Source organism: Mercenaria mercenaria, chromosome 17, assembly GCF_021730395.1.
Source record: "Mercenaria mercenaria strain notata chromosome 17, MADL_Memer_1, whole genome shotgun sequence".
NCBI classification, from domain to species: Eukaryota; Metazoa; Mollusca; class Bivalvia; order Venerida; family Veneridae; genus Mercenaria; species Mercenaria mercenaria.
In genome coordinates, this window is record NC_069377.1 from 17,238,951 (window position 1) to 17,256,445 (window position 17,495).

General features: G+C 34.7%; 1 protein-coding gene across 2 annotated transcripts in view; it reads right to left on the reverse strand.

The window, feature by feature from the left end:
• LOC123535929 (uncharacterized) overlaps window positions 1-17,495 on the reverse strand; it is a 160,376-nt gene continuing 142,881 nt past the window's right edge. The window contains exons 52-60 of one of the 2 annotated variants that reach the window (XR_008368220.1): window positions 16,823-17,022; window positions 14,459-14,631; window positions 11,084-11,308; window positions 10,556-10,758; window positions 7,279-7,349; window positions 5,961-6,041; window positions 5,538-5,735; window positions 3,275-4,972; window positions 1-2,924 (exon numbers count right to left, since the gene is read on the reverse strand). Coding sequence is in view for 1 of the 2 variants with exons in the window: in XM_053529208.1 (XP_053385183.1) it covers window positions 4,922-4,972; window positions 5,538-5,735; window positions 5,961-6,041; window positions 7,279-7,349; window positions 10,556-10,758; window positions 11,084-11,308; window positions 14,459-14,631; window positions 16,823-17,022 (1,202 nt within the window). In the remaining variant the exon portion in view is untranslated. Of the gene's footprint in view, window positions 4,973-5,537; window positions 5,736-5,960; window positions 6,042-7,278; window positions 7,350-10,555; window positions 10,759-11,083; window positions 11,309-14,458; window positions 14,632-16,822; window positions 17,023-17,495 lie in introns of both variants that reach the window. The other variant, XM_053529208.1, reaches the window with a different exon arrangement.

Consider the following 17,495-nt stretch of genomic DNA (forward strand, 5'->3'; position numbering starts at 1 on the left):
AAATGTTTCCATTGTGCTTATTATTTTCAGATCACGGTTGTCAAAATAAATGGATGAAACAGAAACCACCACCTACAGAAGTAGACATATTTCAACACACGTTACATTATCAATCACGAATGATGTTTCCGTTGAAGTAATTTTCTAAATGTTGGTAGGTAAAGTTCCATTATTAAGCATTACAATATAAAGGAAACAAACTACTGCCACAACTTTTTTCCATGTAAAACAGAACTCGCCACACGTGATATTTAACAAAACCAATACAAGTTAACAAAAATTATACACCTCAAGTGCAGCATTAACTTCAGAATTTTCCAGCATATGGTTTCATTGGGAAGAATAAGTGCTAACGTTTTCGGTGTCCTGGGATCAAGTCATGGGCGTAGGAGCGAGTTTAACTTTGGGGGGGGGGGGGGCCAAACCTTTTCGACCGGCGGTTTGTTGGGGGGGGGGGGGGGGGGTTAGCAGCAAGGTATCCTCGGTGCATTATTCGTGACATTAAGTGTGTCATTTTTTTACATTCTTCTGTTGAAGCCCTGGACATACAATCAGTTAGCACTGCATTTGTCTAATTGTGGTATAAAGTTGTGGAAATATCATTTCCCTTGAATGGACAATGAAAAACAAAAAAATACGTAACGTTTACATGCGTAAACAGGCTTAATAGTTAGGCTACATTGATTTTGCAGACGCTCAAACCGGAACTGTAGTGATTGCGCTCAATGATATATTATTTTCATAAAATGTAAACAATTCTTGGCGTGGCGCGTATAGATTTCAGTACTCACACTACGGAAAGAGACATTTTTAGTCAGAATACAAGGGAAGGCCAAATGCAAATCAGAAATCAGGTTGAAAAGAATTATATGATGCTAAGTAAATGTTATATTAGACTGCAATTTATATCTCTTTTCCAAAATATTCGGGGGGCCAAACTATACTTTGCCCCCCCCTTTCCTAGCTTTGGGGGGCCTGGCCCCCCCTGGCCCCCCCCCCCCCCCCCTGCTCCTACGCCTATGCAAGTTCAACATCGAAGACTGTATTGTTTTTCTAAATTAAATGTAACAGGTTCATTTGGGTCAACATTTTTCAACAACAACATTTTTAGATTGCTTAGAGTTTAAGAAATATGTCCCTTTAGACCTAAATAATATATATTAAATGAATAAACAAAACAACAACAAAGAAAACAAAAAATTTCAAGTGATCTCGGACTGACGTAACGCTAAAAGTTAACAAAAATGCAAACAAAAATATTCCCCTATGCAGAATAAATCCACTTCCTGTTACAAATATTATCATTCCGATATAACATTTGTTGGAATATTTCATTGAAAACATGAAAAATGATGTGCTCAAGTGGTGATTTGGCACCAGCGTGTACAGTCGGTTTGATAAACAAACAATGCAAGGTACAAATGTACTTTGTATGACAGAGACGCCTTACTCTCCATGGAGGCCCGTCAAGGGGTATTTTCGGACACTTGTTTAAAAAAAATTGGGAGACTACATTAACCGCATTAATAATGAATTTTACAACAGTCCAAATTTCCTGCTTGTTGCTCGCAAAATTTTAATTATAATTGCTGATGGGGTTGGTGGTGACACAGACCAAAAAGAAACCCCCTCCTGCACCTACCCCTATTCGTCTCGTATTCGCACCCCCTTCCAGAAAATCCTTGCTACGTCTATGCATACTATTACAGTGATTAGCTAAAATTGAAAAGAGTGTAGTGAAGGTCTATATTTCATGCATATAGGATTGAATATTGCCTAGAAATGCATTACTCAACAAAATATTTCCTATTGAATTTGCCAAAATCAAATTGATGGTGTATGGCTAGTGTCATAAATACGTGTCCGGTAATACCCCTGCATGACCGATAATACCCACTTTGAACACCTCAAAATGATTGTATACGTAGCAAGTCATATGACGTAATACCAACCAATCTATTTTTGAGAAAAGGAAAGTACTCATGCAGCTGTAAAGTGAGAGAGGATTTCTGAGTCTTATTTATGGTAAGTCGTGTGAGACTTAATGTTCACGAATTTTGTCCGATAATACCCCGATCGACGTTATAAGGATCTTACATGCCTGCCTGTGTAAATAAAATCTGGAAAGTAGATCCCTCGGAAGCACCGAGAACAAAGCAAATAGTGAAAATTGCAGACTCGGTTTGATTGAGTCTGTTCAAGTCGGGGTTTTCCCTACCCGAGGGACAGTGTGGAATGGAAAACCGAGCGTTAGCTGTCCCGAGGGTAGGGAAAACAGCTGTCTTACACAGGCAGACATGTTAGATCATTTTTCTTGCCTATCATGTTCAAAATAGATCGTGGAGACAAATAGGTTTGGGTATTTCCTGACATTATTTATAAAGTGTATGACGTCACAATGATACCAGTACTATGTGACGTCACCTTAGTGCACGCTATTTTAGACAAGGTATTTCCCTAGGGAAAGACATAGAGAATATTAGGTTACTGTCGGATAAATTTAAATTTATTAGGCGAGTCGAAGAAAATATATTAGGCGAGGCTCTGCCGAGCCTTATAAATTTTCGTAGACGAGCCTAATAAATTAAAATTTTTCAGACAGTAATCTAATATTCTATTTATCCTACCTGCTCAGAAAATTGGGTAAAAAGTCGTTGGAAAGAGCAAAAGCGTGCAGACTTGACGTCATATATGACGTTTGCAAGTGCAATTCAATTTGTGGGTAAAATTGAAAAATTGCAATAACTTCTTTGTTTCTGGATAAAAACTTTTGATATTACCACTTATTTTCTTTGTTAGAACATTTCCAATACAATGATAACGGTTTCAGTGAAAAATTCGGGAAAAAGGTGTTTTCAAAATTTCTGGCTGAAGTGCTGTAAAAGTGAAAAATAGCAACAACTTTTTTGTTTCTGGATAAAAACCTATTATTTGACCACTCATTTTCTAAGTTCAAACATTTCCAATACAATGGCGACGGTTTCAATGCAAAAATTTTGATAAAATATGTGATTTCAAAAGTTCCCGCAAAAGTGATATCTTGACACTGACTAAATAAAGCAAAGTTTATTAGGCAGGCTGATTTTGTGCTATATCTTGTATGAGGGTAGGATAAAGGAATTTATCCTGTCCTGGCAGTATTTTCGACCCGATATCAGGGTGCCGTATATCTATCTTGATATACCGTCAGTTGACACGTGACCAGTGATATACGGTCAGTTGATCATGTGACCTTATGATCGATATTATGTCATAAGAAATTTTGCATTGAAACCATCACCATTGTGTTGGAAATGTCCGAACTAAGAAAATGTGTGGTCAAATAATGAGTTTTTATTCAAAAACGAAGAAGTTATTGCGCTTTTTATTTGTAACCACATCACTGTGTCGGTGATTACGTCATAATATAAGTGACGTCATTACGAATATGACGTCATTAAAACGGTTGTCGCACACTTATTTTTGTAAAATAAATTGCCAAATATTGGAAAATGAAGTAATGACAAGATAAGTAATAGTTATAGTATGTGTGAGAGTGTGTTACCAGGATATATCAGAGCTAGGGGTACATCGAGGGTATTTTTCTCTGCACATATCGTCGAGGCCGGTAGGCCGAGACAGATATGTGAAGAGAAAAATAACGAGATGTACCCCTAGCTCTGATATAGCCTGGTAACACACGAGCACTACATATTATAACTGTTTTATCGCATAGTTTATCATTAAAATTTATATATTATTTTCATTTAAATTTGTTTATAATTATTTTTTACTATTTGATTCCCTTTCTGCGCCTCGCTGACTGAAACACTAAAACTTCTGTTTTAGAAAATGTGTTCCCCAGATAAAAGTACCCAACAAATTTCTGCATTGGTTTTAAATCTTTGCATTTCATTGGCCAGACATATTGTAAAACTTGTTGTTTTGTTTGTAAAAAAAATCAAAGAAAAAGAAACATTTGAGAAATCTCAGAATTTCATATATTTCATGTATTTCTGAATTTGGCAATAACTATCAAGTTTTTTAAATATTCTAGTTTATTTATTCTTTTACTTTATAAATGTAGGTGTTTGTGACAATTCTTCCTCTATGAACTGTAAATTGGAGCTAAAATCATCTTTTCTTTGAAAGGAAAAAATTATACTCCCTTGATAGGACCTCAATAGAGAAAAAGTGTTCCGATATATATCGGAACAGTTTTACTGTGGTGATATATATCGGAACACTTTTTTTCTTATGAAACTGCATAGAGATTTCCGTGTTGATATATATCGCAACAGTTTTGTAAGATATCAGCACAGTTTTGTAGTAATAATGTGTGTTACTATGTATAACATGCTGCAAAGATCAAAGGAAAATTGCCGCACTATGCGATAAATAGAATAATAGGTTAGTGCCGTAGATGAGAAAGTTTATCTGGCGGGGTGGAGGAGGTTATCGCCGGCGCGTGCTCGGATAAATGTATACTTTCCCCGCTAGGTAGGCAAGAAATAACGTTCAAAGTGTTTCTGCAGTCAATGATCTGCTAATGAAAATATACTACTAGAACTAAATCATACTATTATTTGTTTTAAAAGTTAACTTAATGGTTAATAATTCTAAAAGATTGGTTTTTTTTTTAATAAAAGTATTTGTATGCAAAGCATGTTAATTAGCCTAAATAGGGGATATATTATAATAGCTAGAGGGTATATTTGACAACAATTTAGCTAAATTTTACACATACTATTTACATGTAAGACACTGAAGGTGAAATAAATTGATCACCAGTTTACCATTAAGACTCCATGTAGATTTGGAAAGAAACACAGCTGAACTTAATGTGCAAATTGTTATACTTTGTACAATGGTAAAATAAAAAGTAAATGGTCATTATATATACGAGAACAAGAACTGTATGAATGAATGCTAGAGATGGCATCTATCGGTTGTCCGGATAGGCAATCTTGAACTGTTGGTACTGTTGATAACTCTGAAATATTTAAACATGTTTGTGTAAAACTTTACAAGTTTTCATAATGTCTTTACGTGAAAACATGTACATAAGTGATTGTGGAATACTAAGTGATCGTAGAATACCATCCTCTCCCAACCTTGATAAATACTCTTGCAGTCCCACGTTCGCAACACGACTTTCCCATATGCTTTATTTTTTAATTAAGCAGTTTTTCATTTTCACAAGCATTCATAAAAATCACATAATATTATTAAGAAAGATCCTATATATTACAGTTATAACACATTTTTACAAAATGTCCATTTCTGTATTGGTTATGTGTGGGGAAAATAGTTAGCTTGTGACATTTCATTACAAAGATGTATGATTCAAAAGTTGGTGTTTTTGTGACTTGAAAGCAGTATTATATATAATAGGGAGAAATACATATTTGCAATGCTCTTGGATACCAGTGTTTTATAAAAGTCGGAAATGCATGAGTTTATGTGAAAAGAATATCAAACATGTATATTGAAATTGTAGATAATTCATGTATTTGCAATAAATCGAACAAGTCATCGAATATACTAGACTTATGTACCTTGACAAATGATCCACCATTCTTATTTGCAGTCACATCTGAAAGACGAGCAGAGTTGAGAAGCGTTGCATTCGCAGCTGAATCTTCCATGCGAAAATGTAAAGTGCCGTAGTTTTTTAGCGCTGGTCGCTCAACAGATACAAGACTTATATGCTCTGTTATTTCATCATCTTGAATGCCTTCGCTATAGATTCGAACCTGCAAAATGTTCAGTCAGATAAACAAGAGTAACCTTGTATCCATTACCTGCTCAGTCAAGTGCGAAATGTCAACAACAGTGTAGGAACATTATTAATGAGAAGGAACAATAAAGATAAGTTTTCTGTATATTACATATAGTAGAACAAATGAAAATCAAATCATTTCATTTGATTTGATATTAAAGTATTATATGGAAATCTTAGCTGTAAGGATAAAAAATACCTCGTCAATTGTTCCTCGAAAATATGTTTCATTTTCTTTCCCAATAAACATTGTCAAGTTAGTCGCACTGGATAACTCAGTCTATAGGATGAAGAGTGAACATGATTAAAAAACAAGGAAAAATTATACTTGCACCTAGAGTTACTTCTGAAAAATCATAGAAACCTTATTTTATTCCTTTGCAAATCAAAAGATATTCCTGTACTTCAGAAAATAGTTCCGTTTCATAAACATCGTGGATGAATTAACAATAAGATAAACATGTCTCCTTTCACGCTGACCGTTAAATTATTTAAATTCTATAAATGATAAGGTTGTCCAGCCCGTGGTTACATCACTGCATTCAGGCTTACCATTTTAATTCCTTAAAGTCATAAGCATAACTTTCTTTCTTTGATATTGTCTGGAGTCAAGCACTTACAGAAGAGAATCAGCATCCACTTGCGATACTCTTATTTGTTCCTGGGACAATATGTCATTTGTATCTGATGTGAAAATTATAGATAGACCCGCCATTTAATAAAAAACCATAAAATACTTTGTGGAACCCAAAGTTGTTTAATAAAACCTATAAGAACACTGGAAGCATAGAAAGCTACCAAGTAAAATAATATGAGAGTCTATATATGAAAAGTAATGAAATGTACTGCACCCCTCGTGCCCCTAGCACATGCGGAACTCTGGTTAAGCTAACATTAAGGTCCGGAATAAAATTTATATTCTTCCCAAAACACGCCAAATGTTGCCAAATACATATGCCGATAGTTGTAATAATCATTGTGCGTAAGTGTGATGGATTAAATCATTTTAAATGCGGATATACTAATGTCAAATAATTCAGTCTGATGTTTACTTCCAAAATGACCTTCCCCACAAAGGTCATTTACCTATCACTAAGGATTTTTATTAAGAAAACTAAGGGGTGCATATTGTTCCTTTATGTGTAAATCCTGTTATCATATATGCGGTCTACCTGTAGTACCAGTCTCCAATAAATATGTAAGTACTATGATAATAGTTTGAGCGTAAATAACTGGGGATCGACCATGTTTTGTTTTGGCCTAAATTGGCATCTGTATTTAATAAAATAAGTACCCGATTTTCAAAAAATTACCTTCAAACACTTCAATTGTGGCTTTAACATTAAATGTACTGAAAAGAATATAAAATACAACAACACCAAGACATTGTAGATGTTCTTGTTTCAATAACTTAATATTAAAATCAAAATTCTTTCTTCTAATTCATCCTGAGTAAATATATGTTATATTATTACGTATAGAGCTAGAATAATTTGAAAAGTAATAAAATCAAATACAAAGTTTAAATTCGATACTCCAGTTGTGTCCCCTTCAATCGTGCCGTCAACAAAGATAGAAATAGATCCAGCTGGAAAGAAATGTAAAAAGTCATTATAGATCCAGCTGGAAAGAAATGTAAAAAGTCATTATTTGGCAGCATTCATTAACACTATTCTTAAATGAATTTTTCTGACTCTTAAATTTACAGAATATTTGTTATCTTAAACTGAGTCTAACGAAATAATAACACGAGTGTCCTCGTGACCAACATTGAACAAATTTCTCGCATAGGGTTAGAGACTACCAATTCAAAAATGTGCAGGGAACTTACTGGGAATAAGGTAATGTATGTCCGTTCTGATGAGTCAGTCATGTAAACAAACCCAAAAAGTGATTATTTTTTTCAAAATTGAATTTTTTTACAGCATTTACAGTATTTTATTATACATTTTTACAAAATTTGCTACATTTTATGTGTATTGAAAAAAAGTTTTATCAAACGAATTTCTCCACGCATGCCAGTGATGAAAATTACTTTAAAAAGTATCCATTTCATATGTTTTCATCCGATATTTTGTTGGAATTGAGATAGTTCTTGAAAAACGTGTGATTATAGATATACATATTTCGATTTATGGAAGGCCGTACACGCCATAATGTTATAATGGAAGTCTATGGGAAAACAACTGGTGGTCTCTAACCATATACAACAATCTGTACTAAACGCGACTGTTGAAAAATCAATAAGTTTGTAGCTTTGAACGATATCTTCCTAACTTTATGTTCACCTCCGTAATAAAGGATGTAAACTGATATTTACGTCCTTGCCGAAATTAAGCGGGGTTAAAGTTTTCAAAGAAATCTTTAATTAAAGGCACAATGGACTATCTTGTTTTAACGATGATATGCCAGTTGTGGGGTAAAAGTTAGAGAAGGAAAATATCAGTAAATATCAAGGGAAAAAGAGCTATAATTATGTAACATTTGTACAATGTTAGATTTGCGATAAACTTTTTTGTGTTTAGTTCAATGCCAAATAATCACATTGCCATCCGCTAATACCCTGCGCCAAATCTACCTTCGTATTGATTGTCTGCTTAAAGGTGTTTTTCACAATTATTTCCAGCGGACAGAATTTTTTGTAACTTTGCATATTTATAGATTGATGTATGACAAGTTAAAATAAAAAATAAAACTAATAGGTACCCGTGCTTCTTTTTTCAATATTCAAAGTTTATTAAGAACACCAAATCGGTATTTTTGTCTGAAGAAACAGTACATACATGTTATAATAAAACTACTGCAAACAATTATTTGTTCGAAGTTTCACTCTGATGTTACTTTTTATGCATCCGAATTAATAACACCACTATAACTATGCATAAAATGTCAACATATAGATATATTAACTCAGAAAAATTACTCTTCACAGATGTCGAAAGTATCTGAAACTGAGAAAAACACGAAGTATTTCTTAATGATTTGAAAAATCTAGCGGACAGATTTTTTCCAAATTTTATATTATGTAAGCTAGAATTAAGACAAAAAAAATCTAAACCAAAAAAATAATATCAACCCGTGCTTGTTTTCAAGAAAAATTAAAAAATATTCACTCCACCCACAAAAGTATTTTTTCATTACCCCATCCACCTAAAAATTATGAACATTTTTTTTCTTACAAAACAAATTGCACAATGTTATTACCAGTTCCTTAACCAATATTCTTACTCACATGCGGAATAATGCTCCTTTCAGGTTGCAAGCCTCTAGATCAAATACTTTTTGAGATACGTGCTACACAAGCTTTCACATCCCATTTACGTATATATTTGACCACGTCAAGGGACATAAATCTGTTTTTATTGAGTGAAACCTCAAATAAAAGCACTGGTGCACAATTTCGCATTCTGAATTTAATTCTTGTGTGGTTTCATGACTCTTGGCGCATATAATTTTGAGGTACATGCGACACAAATATTTAGACCCTTTATGTACAATTTGACTATCAGGGGCCATAACTCTGGTCTTACTACGTGAAATTCGGGATGGGGCACAAAAAGTATAACAACATTTTTAGGAAGCCACATCTGAACTTGAAGGAGATATATCTACGTTAAGATTTTCTGGAATTTTATTTGACTTGGAGTCGGCTGCATATTTACTGGACGAAATAGTTTACTTTCAAATTGGCTGTCCACAATGTATTCGATTCGAGCACTTCCTACAACTACTCCTCCAATAAAACACCATCACTTTTAAAGGTAAAATATGGATGCACGACCTATATTGTCAGTACATACGATATATTTTGCGCGAGTGCCCTCATATCCGACAATTATGCACTTTCGGCGGCGAATTCTGAACTTTACAGTGGATATCGCTTGCTGCGCGATTGAGCTGCGCAGAAAATATTGTGATGAACTCCTTTAAAATAGAGACGCCATAATAATGTGCGGTCACTCACACTCGAATTTATTTGGAAATTGATGTTCCATCTTTTTTTTTTTCCTTTTTTTCTTTGGGGGGGGGGGGGGGGGGGGGGGGGGGGGGGGGGGGGGGGGGTCAGCATTTGCTTTGTTAACCATTTCCCTTATTTCCCTTACTTTTTCAAACAAAAAAGAGAAGTGACATCCATTAAACAACAAAAGCCAGCACAAAAACTGATCGATTTGTAATGTTCGGTACTGCTGCTTTTTAATGTTCTGTTTTGTATAGCATTTTCTTGTGTTTTTAAAATGAGTTGTAACATCGAAATTAGTACAAAATACATATACAATCACCTTTTTAACAGACAAGTTCAATAAATTCTCAAAATTAATAAACGCTTTAGTCTTATCCCAAAATTGCTATCGGAAAGACAAACATATTAAGAAATTAATCTGTTATACTTGTTATCATGATTGTCTTATATTGTTTACAAGTTTACAAGTTTATTTCATTTTCATCCAGAAGGTCTTAGACCCATGTGACATAAACAACAATATAGACAAATATGACGACAAATCTTCAAATAATATCATTATAAAACAAGTACATATCTCATTTCCACATAATTTTAAGTCAATTACAACGCAAAAAGTGACATTTATTGTACCATACAATTGACACTGTACATGCATGTATAAAATTAGATATGTATTATTTAAATAATTGTGTGATCTTTCTATTCTATTATAATATCTTCATTTTCTTTTGTAATGTTATTTTTAGACGTTATAAGAGTAAGCCCAATTTTATGTACGAATCTTGAAACGAAATGTACAGGCACTGTTAATGATTGTAAATAATTCGTACATTCAATCCTATGTCGAAAGATGATGTTATACCACTGGTCAGCAGACATTGAAGTTGTTGAAGTCACACTGGAGTCTCCATACCGACCTGTCACCAGGCCTGATTCTACAGTCAGACATATGGTGCCCTCTGCTGTGCAGAGTACAGGATATGGACCGTTTGTGTAGCCAGAATCAAGTGATATCCAAACCTCTATAGAAAAACTGAAAAGAAGCTCACCGTTCAACTGTAAGACCACAGTCATAAATTTCAGCATATATCTATTCGGATATAACACTTTGATGTATTATCAATACATTAATTGATTACAATTATAATTTCCATTAATTTTAAAGCCTTGAAATGCTGCGGCCACTATAGATTTAGTCAGAACCTAAGTAGATCTCGGGGAGATCAGTTTAAAATGATAGCGTATGAAAACTGGTTTTCCTATTACTCGTTTAAATGTAGCATTGAAAACTGAATCGTTACAGTGAACTGGCCCTAGTCGAGTATATATTCTAACAATGATTTTTATGAATGCATTACCTGTTCTCCATTCCAAGTGTAACTGCATCATCCAGTTCAACATAATCGTCAGTTCCATCTAAGTAAAGACCTTGATTTGTATGGTCTAGACAGTTCACCTTTAGGTCTGACCAGATCACAGGAAATTCGCCAAACTGAAAAACGCCTACTCGCCCACCCGTGATAGTAGAATCGTACAGGTCACCAGAGTCACAAACTAAACTGGTTCCCTGGTAAATCTGCAAGCTAAAACGTAAATGGAACACACGTGATAAACAAATAGGCTACGTAACAGCGTAGATCACGATTAAAAATGTTCTATTTATGTGTATTATAATGGCTGATGAATTAATAGCCCGAGTGATATAATTATACGCATCTGAATGACAAACAATTTATTTTAAATTGCATCCTTGACGACATCCATTAAATATTTAAGAAATAATATATCCCAAACAGTGATTTGTCGTTGAATAAAATCACTGTTTGGAGTTTAGATGCGAAGGAATTATATCACGAGGGCGCAGCCCGGGTGATAAAGAATCTAATAATACACATCTAAACGACAAACAATGATAATTTCATGAGGAAATCACTGTTTGAAATATATTATTTCGATTCTAACACGTTTTCAAGCATTTTTATCTACGTCCTTGACGACACCCATCAAATATTTGCCTGACTTCTGTTGATATTTCTTTTATAGCGCGCCGCTATGCGGTCTAACGCTATGGCGTAATAATTGTGACGTCAGAAAAATGAATTGTTTAAGAAATAATATATCTCACCGGTGATTTGTCGCTGAATAAAACACTGTTTGGAGTTCAGATGCGAAGGAATTATATCACGAGGGCGCAGCCCGAGTGATATAATACTACGCATCTGAACGACAAACACTGATTTATTCAAGAGCAAATCACTAAATGAGATATAGTATTCCGATTCTAACACGTTACCAAGGACTTTAAAGTACATCCTTGTTGGCATTCATTATGTACTTGCCCATTTTCAATCGGTTTCTTTTCCAGCGCGCCGCTACGCCGTTTCACGCTATGACGTAATAATAGTGATGTCAGAACAGTGAATTGTTGTTTAATAATTCACTGTTTCCAGCCTTCTTTGTTTAATAGGAAAATGAATCGGATCGTGTTAGAATGAATAATAACACACAGTTTTTAGCCTACTTTGTTTAATAGGAAAACAAATCGGGTCTTGTTAGAATTGCCTGTTTTCTGTTGGTTTCGTTTCCAGCGCGCCGATACGCTGTTTGATATTGTGACGTCAGAAAAAGTGAACTGTTGTATAATTAAGAAATAATAGAGCTATCTCTCATTTAGTGATTTGTCGCTGAATGAAATCATTGTTTGGAGTTCAGTTGCGAGGAAATTATAGATCTATCACGAGGGCGCAGACCGAGTGATACAATAATACGCATCTGAATGACAAACAATGATTTTATTCAAGAGCAAATCACTAAGTGGGATATGTTATTTCGATTCTAACACGTTACCAAGGATTTTAAAGTAGATCTACATCCTTGATGTCATCAGTGTTTCTGTTAGTTTCTTTTCCAGCGCGCCGCAATACCGTTTGACGTTATGACGTAATAAGTGTGACGTCAGAAAAATGAATTGTTGTATAATAACACACACTTTTCAGCCTTCTTTGTTCAATAGGAAAATGAATCTGGAAGTGTTAGAATAACACACAACTTTCAGCCTTCTTTGTTTAATAGGAAAATGAATCAGATCGTGTTAGAATGCAACATTCTCAAGTAGATCTACATAATCTAAATGACAATTCTAACATTATGTACACAAACATACAGAATAAACCAGACATAGAACTAGAATACAGTATTCCTACATAAACTAAAGAAATCATTTCAAACACATATTTAAAATGCCAGTTTCACATACAAGAGTAGATCTACATGTACTTCATAATGGGAGGGAGGGAAAGCCAAACTTTTTACAGCGTGATCTGACCAAGAAAAATACAGGATGAAGACAAAATTAAATTGTAACTTGAAGCTGGAGCTGTCACTGAAGTGTCTATTTACTCCAATATGGATGAAGATATTGGACAATAGCTTAAGACTGTGTCAAATGTATTTATTAATAACAGAGACAGAGAAATGTATCAAAGCTTTAAATAAGTAAGAAAGGAACATATTTCATGGAAAATTTCTGCAAAAGTAGATCTAATGCACCATGTGTAATATTATGTGACTAATAATGTTGAGCAACTATTTGAAGTTTGAATCGAATAAGTGAGATAGAGCAGAAGTTCATCACAACTTGAACCTGAAATTCTAGTAAAAAGGGGGCGTAACTCACAACATTAAATGATTTTGGTGCCAGCATCATGAAGATTGTGTCATATCATGTGGCTGACCATGTGGAACAATCGTTTAAAGTTTGAATAAAAAATCCATTTAGTAACAACAGAGATATAGTGTAAAAGCATAAAAATTAAACTAAAATTCTAAATAAAAAGGGGTCATACGTCACTAAATATTTGTGCCAGAGTTATGGACTTTGCGTCATATGATGAGGACGACAATGTGGAAGAACTATTTTAAGTTTAAAACAAATTGATTAAGTAATAACGTAATAACAAAAAAGTGAAAGTGCAACAAGATTAATCTGAAATTCTAAGTGAAAAGTGGTGGGCATAATTCATGAAATATTGGTGCCAGATTTATGGCCCTTCTGTCATATGATGTGGGTGATGATGTGGTACAACTATTTTAGTTTGAATTAAATCTCTTCTGTAATAACAGAGATATAGTGAAAATGCATCAAAATTTTAACTTGAAATACTTAAGTAAAAAGGGGAAATAATTCATTAAATATTGGTGAAAGAGTTATGGCCCTTGTAGCAGCTGATGTGGGTGGCGAGGAGGAATAACTATTTTAAGTTTGAAGCAAATCCATCAAGCAATTACAGAGATAGAGAAAAAAGAGAATGTGCATCAAAGCTTTAACCAAGGTGTGGACGCGGAAGGACGCCGACGCCGACGCCGGAGCGAGTAGGATAGCTCTCCATATACTTTGTATAGTTGAGCCAAGAAGGGATCTTCTTGATCTTGAAACGAGATTAGGTTTAAAGTTCACAACATATAAAACAATTTTAATTAACACAATAAATTTGCCCAAATGAGTACAAATAAAATGAGCATGGCCTTTTTCTCATGTATATGAAAGAAACTCTGCTTCATTTTTTCCAAAATCAATGTAGCGGTGAACAATACTTACGTATTCACATTAATAGAGCGATCTTCATGGATCTTGGTCACCTTTTATTTTGAAATTGCATATCGGGGAATGTTTCTTCATCTTTATTTAGTTTTAGTTTTGTAATTATATTTATAATTTCTGAATGAAAAAATACCTGATATAACCTATTGTTGGCTTGTGGGTGAGGTACCATCTGTATGAGGTTTCTGGTTCCCAGCCATTCATATCCGGGTCTTGCCAAATCATTGTCACATGACCTGAAGTGTCATAGCTATGCCACAGTGCTTTTGCAAGTGTAGAACTCGGCCCACTTGAAGAATCTACCAACTAAATATAAACTATTTATATTGAAAGTTAAAAGTGAAGGAATATTGTAATGAAACACTAGTAATAAAGAATTAAGTGCAACACAAATATAGATATAATGAAGCTGATACAAATGTTTGAAAACCTATTTAACAACGCAAGTTAATAACATAGTTCAGTGAACGCATACATTGTACCTAAACTTTACAGGTATGACCCAGAGTTTGTGTGTTTCTACCTTAACTTTTCAGGCATGACCCAAAGATTGTGTGCTTGTACCTAAACTTTACAAGTACGACCCGAAGTTTGTATGTCTGTATGTAAACTTTACAGGTATGACCTAAAGATTGTGTCTATACGTAAACCTTACAGGTATGATGACCCCAAGTGTGTGTGTCTGCTCCTTAACTTTACAGGTATGACCCAAAAATTGTGTACCTAAACTTTGCAGGTATGACTCGAAGTTTGTATGTCTGTTGCTAAACCTTACAGGTACGACCCAAAGTTTGTGTGTTTGTACCTAAACTTTACAAGTACGACCCGAAGTGTGTGTGTCGGTACCTAAACTTTGTAGGTATGACCCAAAGATTGTGTCTATACATAAGCTTTACAGGTATGATGACCCCAAGTTTGAGTGTTTGCTACTTAACTTTACAGATATGACCTAAGTTTGTGTGTGTACCTAAACTTTACAGGTATGACATAAAGGTTGTGTGTTTGTACCTAAACTTTACAAGTACGACCCGAAGTCTGTGTGTCTGTACCTACTTTATAGGTATGGCCCAAAGATTGTGTCTATACGTAAACTGTACATGTATGATGACCTTAAGTTTGTGTGTCTGTTCCTTAACTTAACAGTATGACTTAAAGTTTGTGTGTATATCTAAACTTTACAGGCATGACCCGGAGTTTGTGTGTATGTACCTAAACTTTACAGATATGACATAAAGTTTTTGTGTCTGTACCTAAACTCAACAGGTATGAACCAGTTTTTGTGTCTGTAACTACACTTTACAGGTATGACTCGATATTTTAGGGTCTGTACCTAAAATTTACAGTTATGAACCAAAGTTTTTGTGTCTGTGCCTAAACTTTACAGTAAGACCCAGTGTGTGTGCCTGTACCTAAATTTTACAGGTACGACACTGTGCTTGTACCTGTACCTAAACCTTAATAGTATGACCCGGAGTGTATGTGCCTGTACCTCAACTTTACAGTTATGGCCTGGCGTTTGTGCCTGTACCTAAACTTTACAGGTATGGCCCAGTGTGTGTGCCTTACCTAAACCTTACAGGAATGACCCAGTTTGTGTGTATGTACCTAAATTTACAGGTACGACCTAGTTGGTGTGTCTGTACCTAAACGTTACAGGTACGACCAAGTTTGTGTGTCTGTTCCTAAACTGTACAGGTATGACCAAGTTTGTGTGTATGCACCTAACTTTACAGCTATGGCCCAATGTGTGTGCCTGTACCTAAACTTTACAGGTACGACCAAGTTTGTGTGTCTGTACCTAAACATTACAGGTATAGCCCAGTGTGTGTGTCTGTACCTAAACCTAAACCTTACAAGTATAATCAAGTGTTTGTGTCTGTACCTAAACTTACCTAAACTTTACAGGTACGGCCCAGTGTGTGTGTCTGTACCTAAACTTTACAGGTACGGCCCAGTGTGTGTGTGTCTGTACCTAAACTTTACAGGTACAACCCAGTTTGTGTGTCTGTACCTTAACCTTACAGGCATGACCCAGTGTATGTGTCTGTACCTAAACTTTACAGGTATAACTCAGTATGTGTGCCGGAACCTAAACTTTACAGGTACGACCCAGTTTGTGTGTCTGTACCTAAACGTTGCAGGTATGACCCGGTTTGTGTTCCTAATCTTTGCAGGTATGGCTAGAAGTGTGTGTGTCTGTACCTAAACTTTACAGGTATAACCCAGAGCGTGTGTCTGTACCTTAACTTTACAAGTACAACCCAGTGTGTGTGTGTGTCTGTATTTAAACTTTACAGGTACCAATCATTTAGGATAACATGTCAATTGTGCAAGGTTTTACACAGTTATTTTTTATAAAAATGTATTTGATATAGACACGGGCATCGTCCTGACAGTTAGCTGTCAGAGTAAATACCTTCTTGATAACTAATTGTTTATAAACATGTAAAAGAAAGATATATATGATAATGAACTTTTACATGGTGTAAATACTTGCCTTTATCTGGGCTCCTTGTATACCGCCTTTGTATGTAGAGTCAGCACCATCTTTGTAGTTATAGTGTTTTCCTTTCCACATAACAACGTAGAATTTTCTGTTACTTACGTAGCCAAAAACAAATCCGAAATACTCATCAGCATTTGTATCCGTAGTGTACCATGTCCCTTTATACTCTATTGCTCCATACGACTCGGTAGCTGTAATATGCCATACAACAAAGTATTCTTAATACATGCCTTGCATGACCTTTATGTGATTTCTTGTATCATGCTGTGAACTACAAATAGTTGACTAAAAGTTTAGCATTAGTTATATCTAATGTAATGATATAACTGTATTTCAAGCGATTGCACTGTTACTTTGAGTACACAGGTTAATTTGCATTCAGTTGCTTTAATTAGAGAAATAATAATAATAGAAATAATGATAATAATAATAACTTTATTTAAGAGGATATATTAGCAGTATATAGTAACTAAAACATATGGCTTTCTATATAAATGAAAATACACAGTATCGACAACAGCAAGAGTAACAGAAGTACAATTTATCACGACAACCACACTAAACAAAACTCAACTTATTGAACAGATTTGGTAAACTTGATAGATCTATCCGCTTGTCATTCAGTCTGAAGAATACATCAATTATTCAAAAAAAATCTGATTTC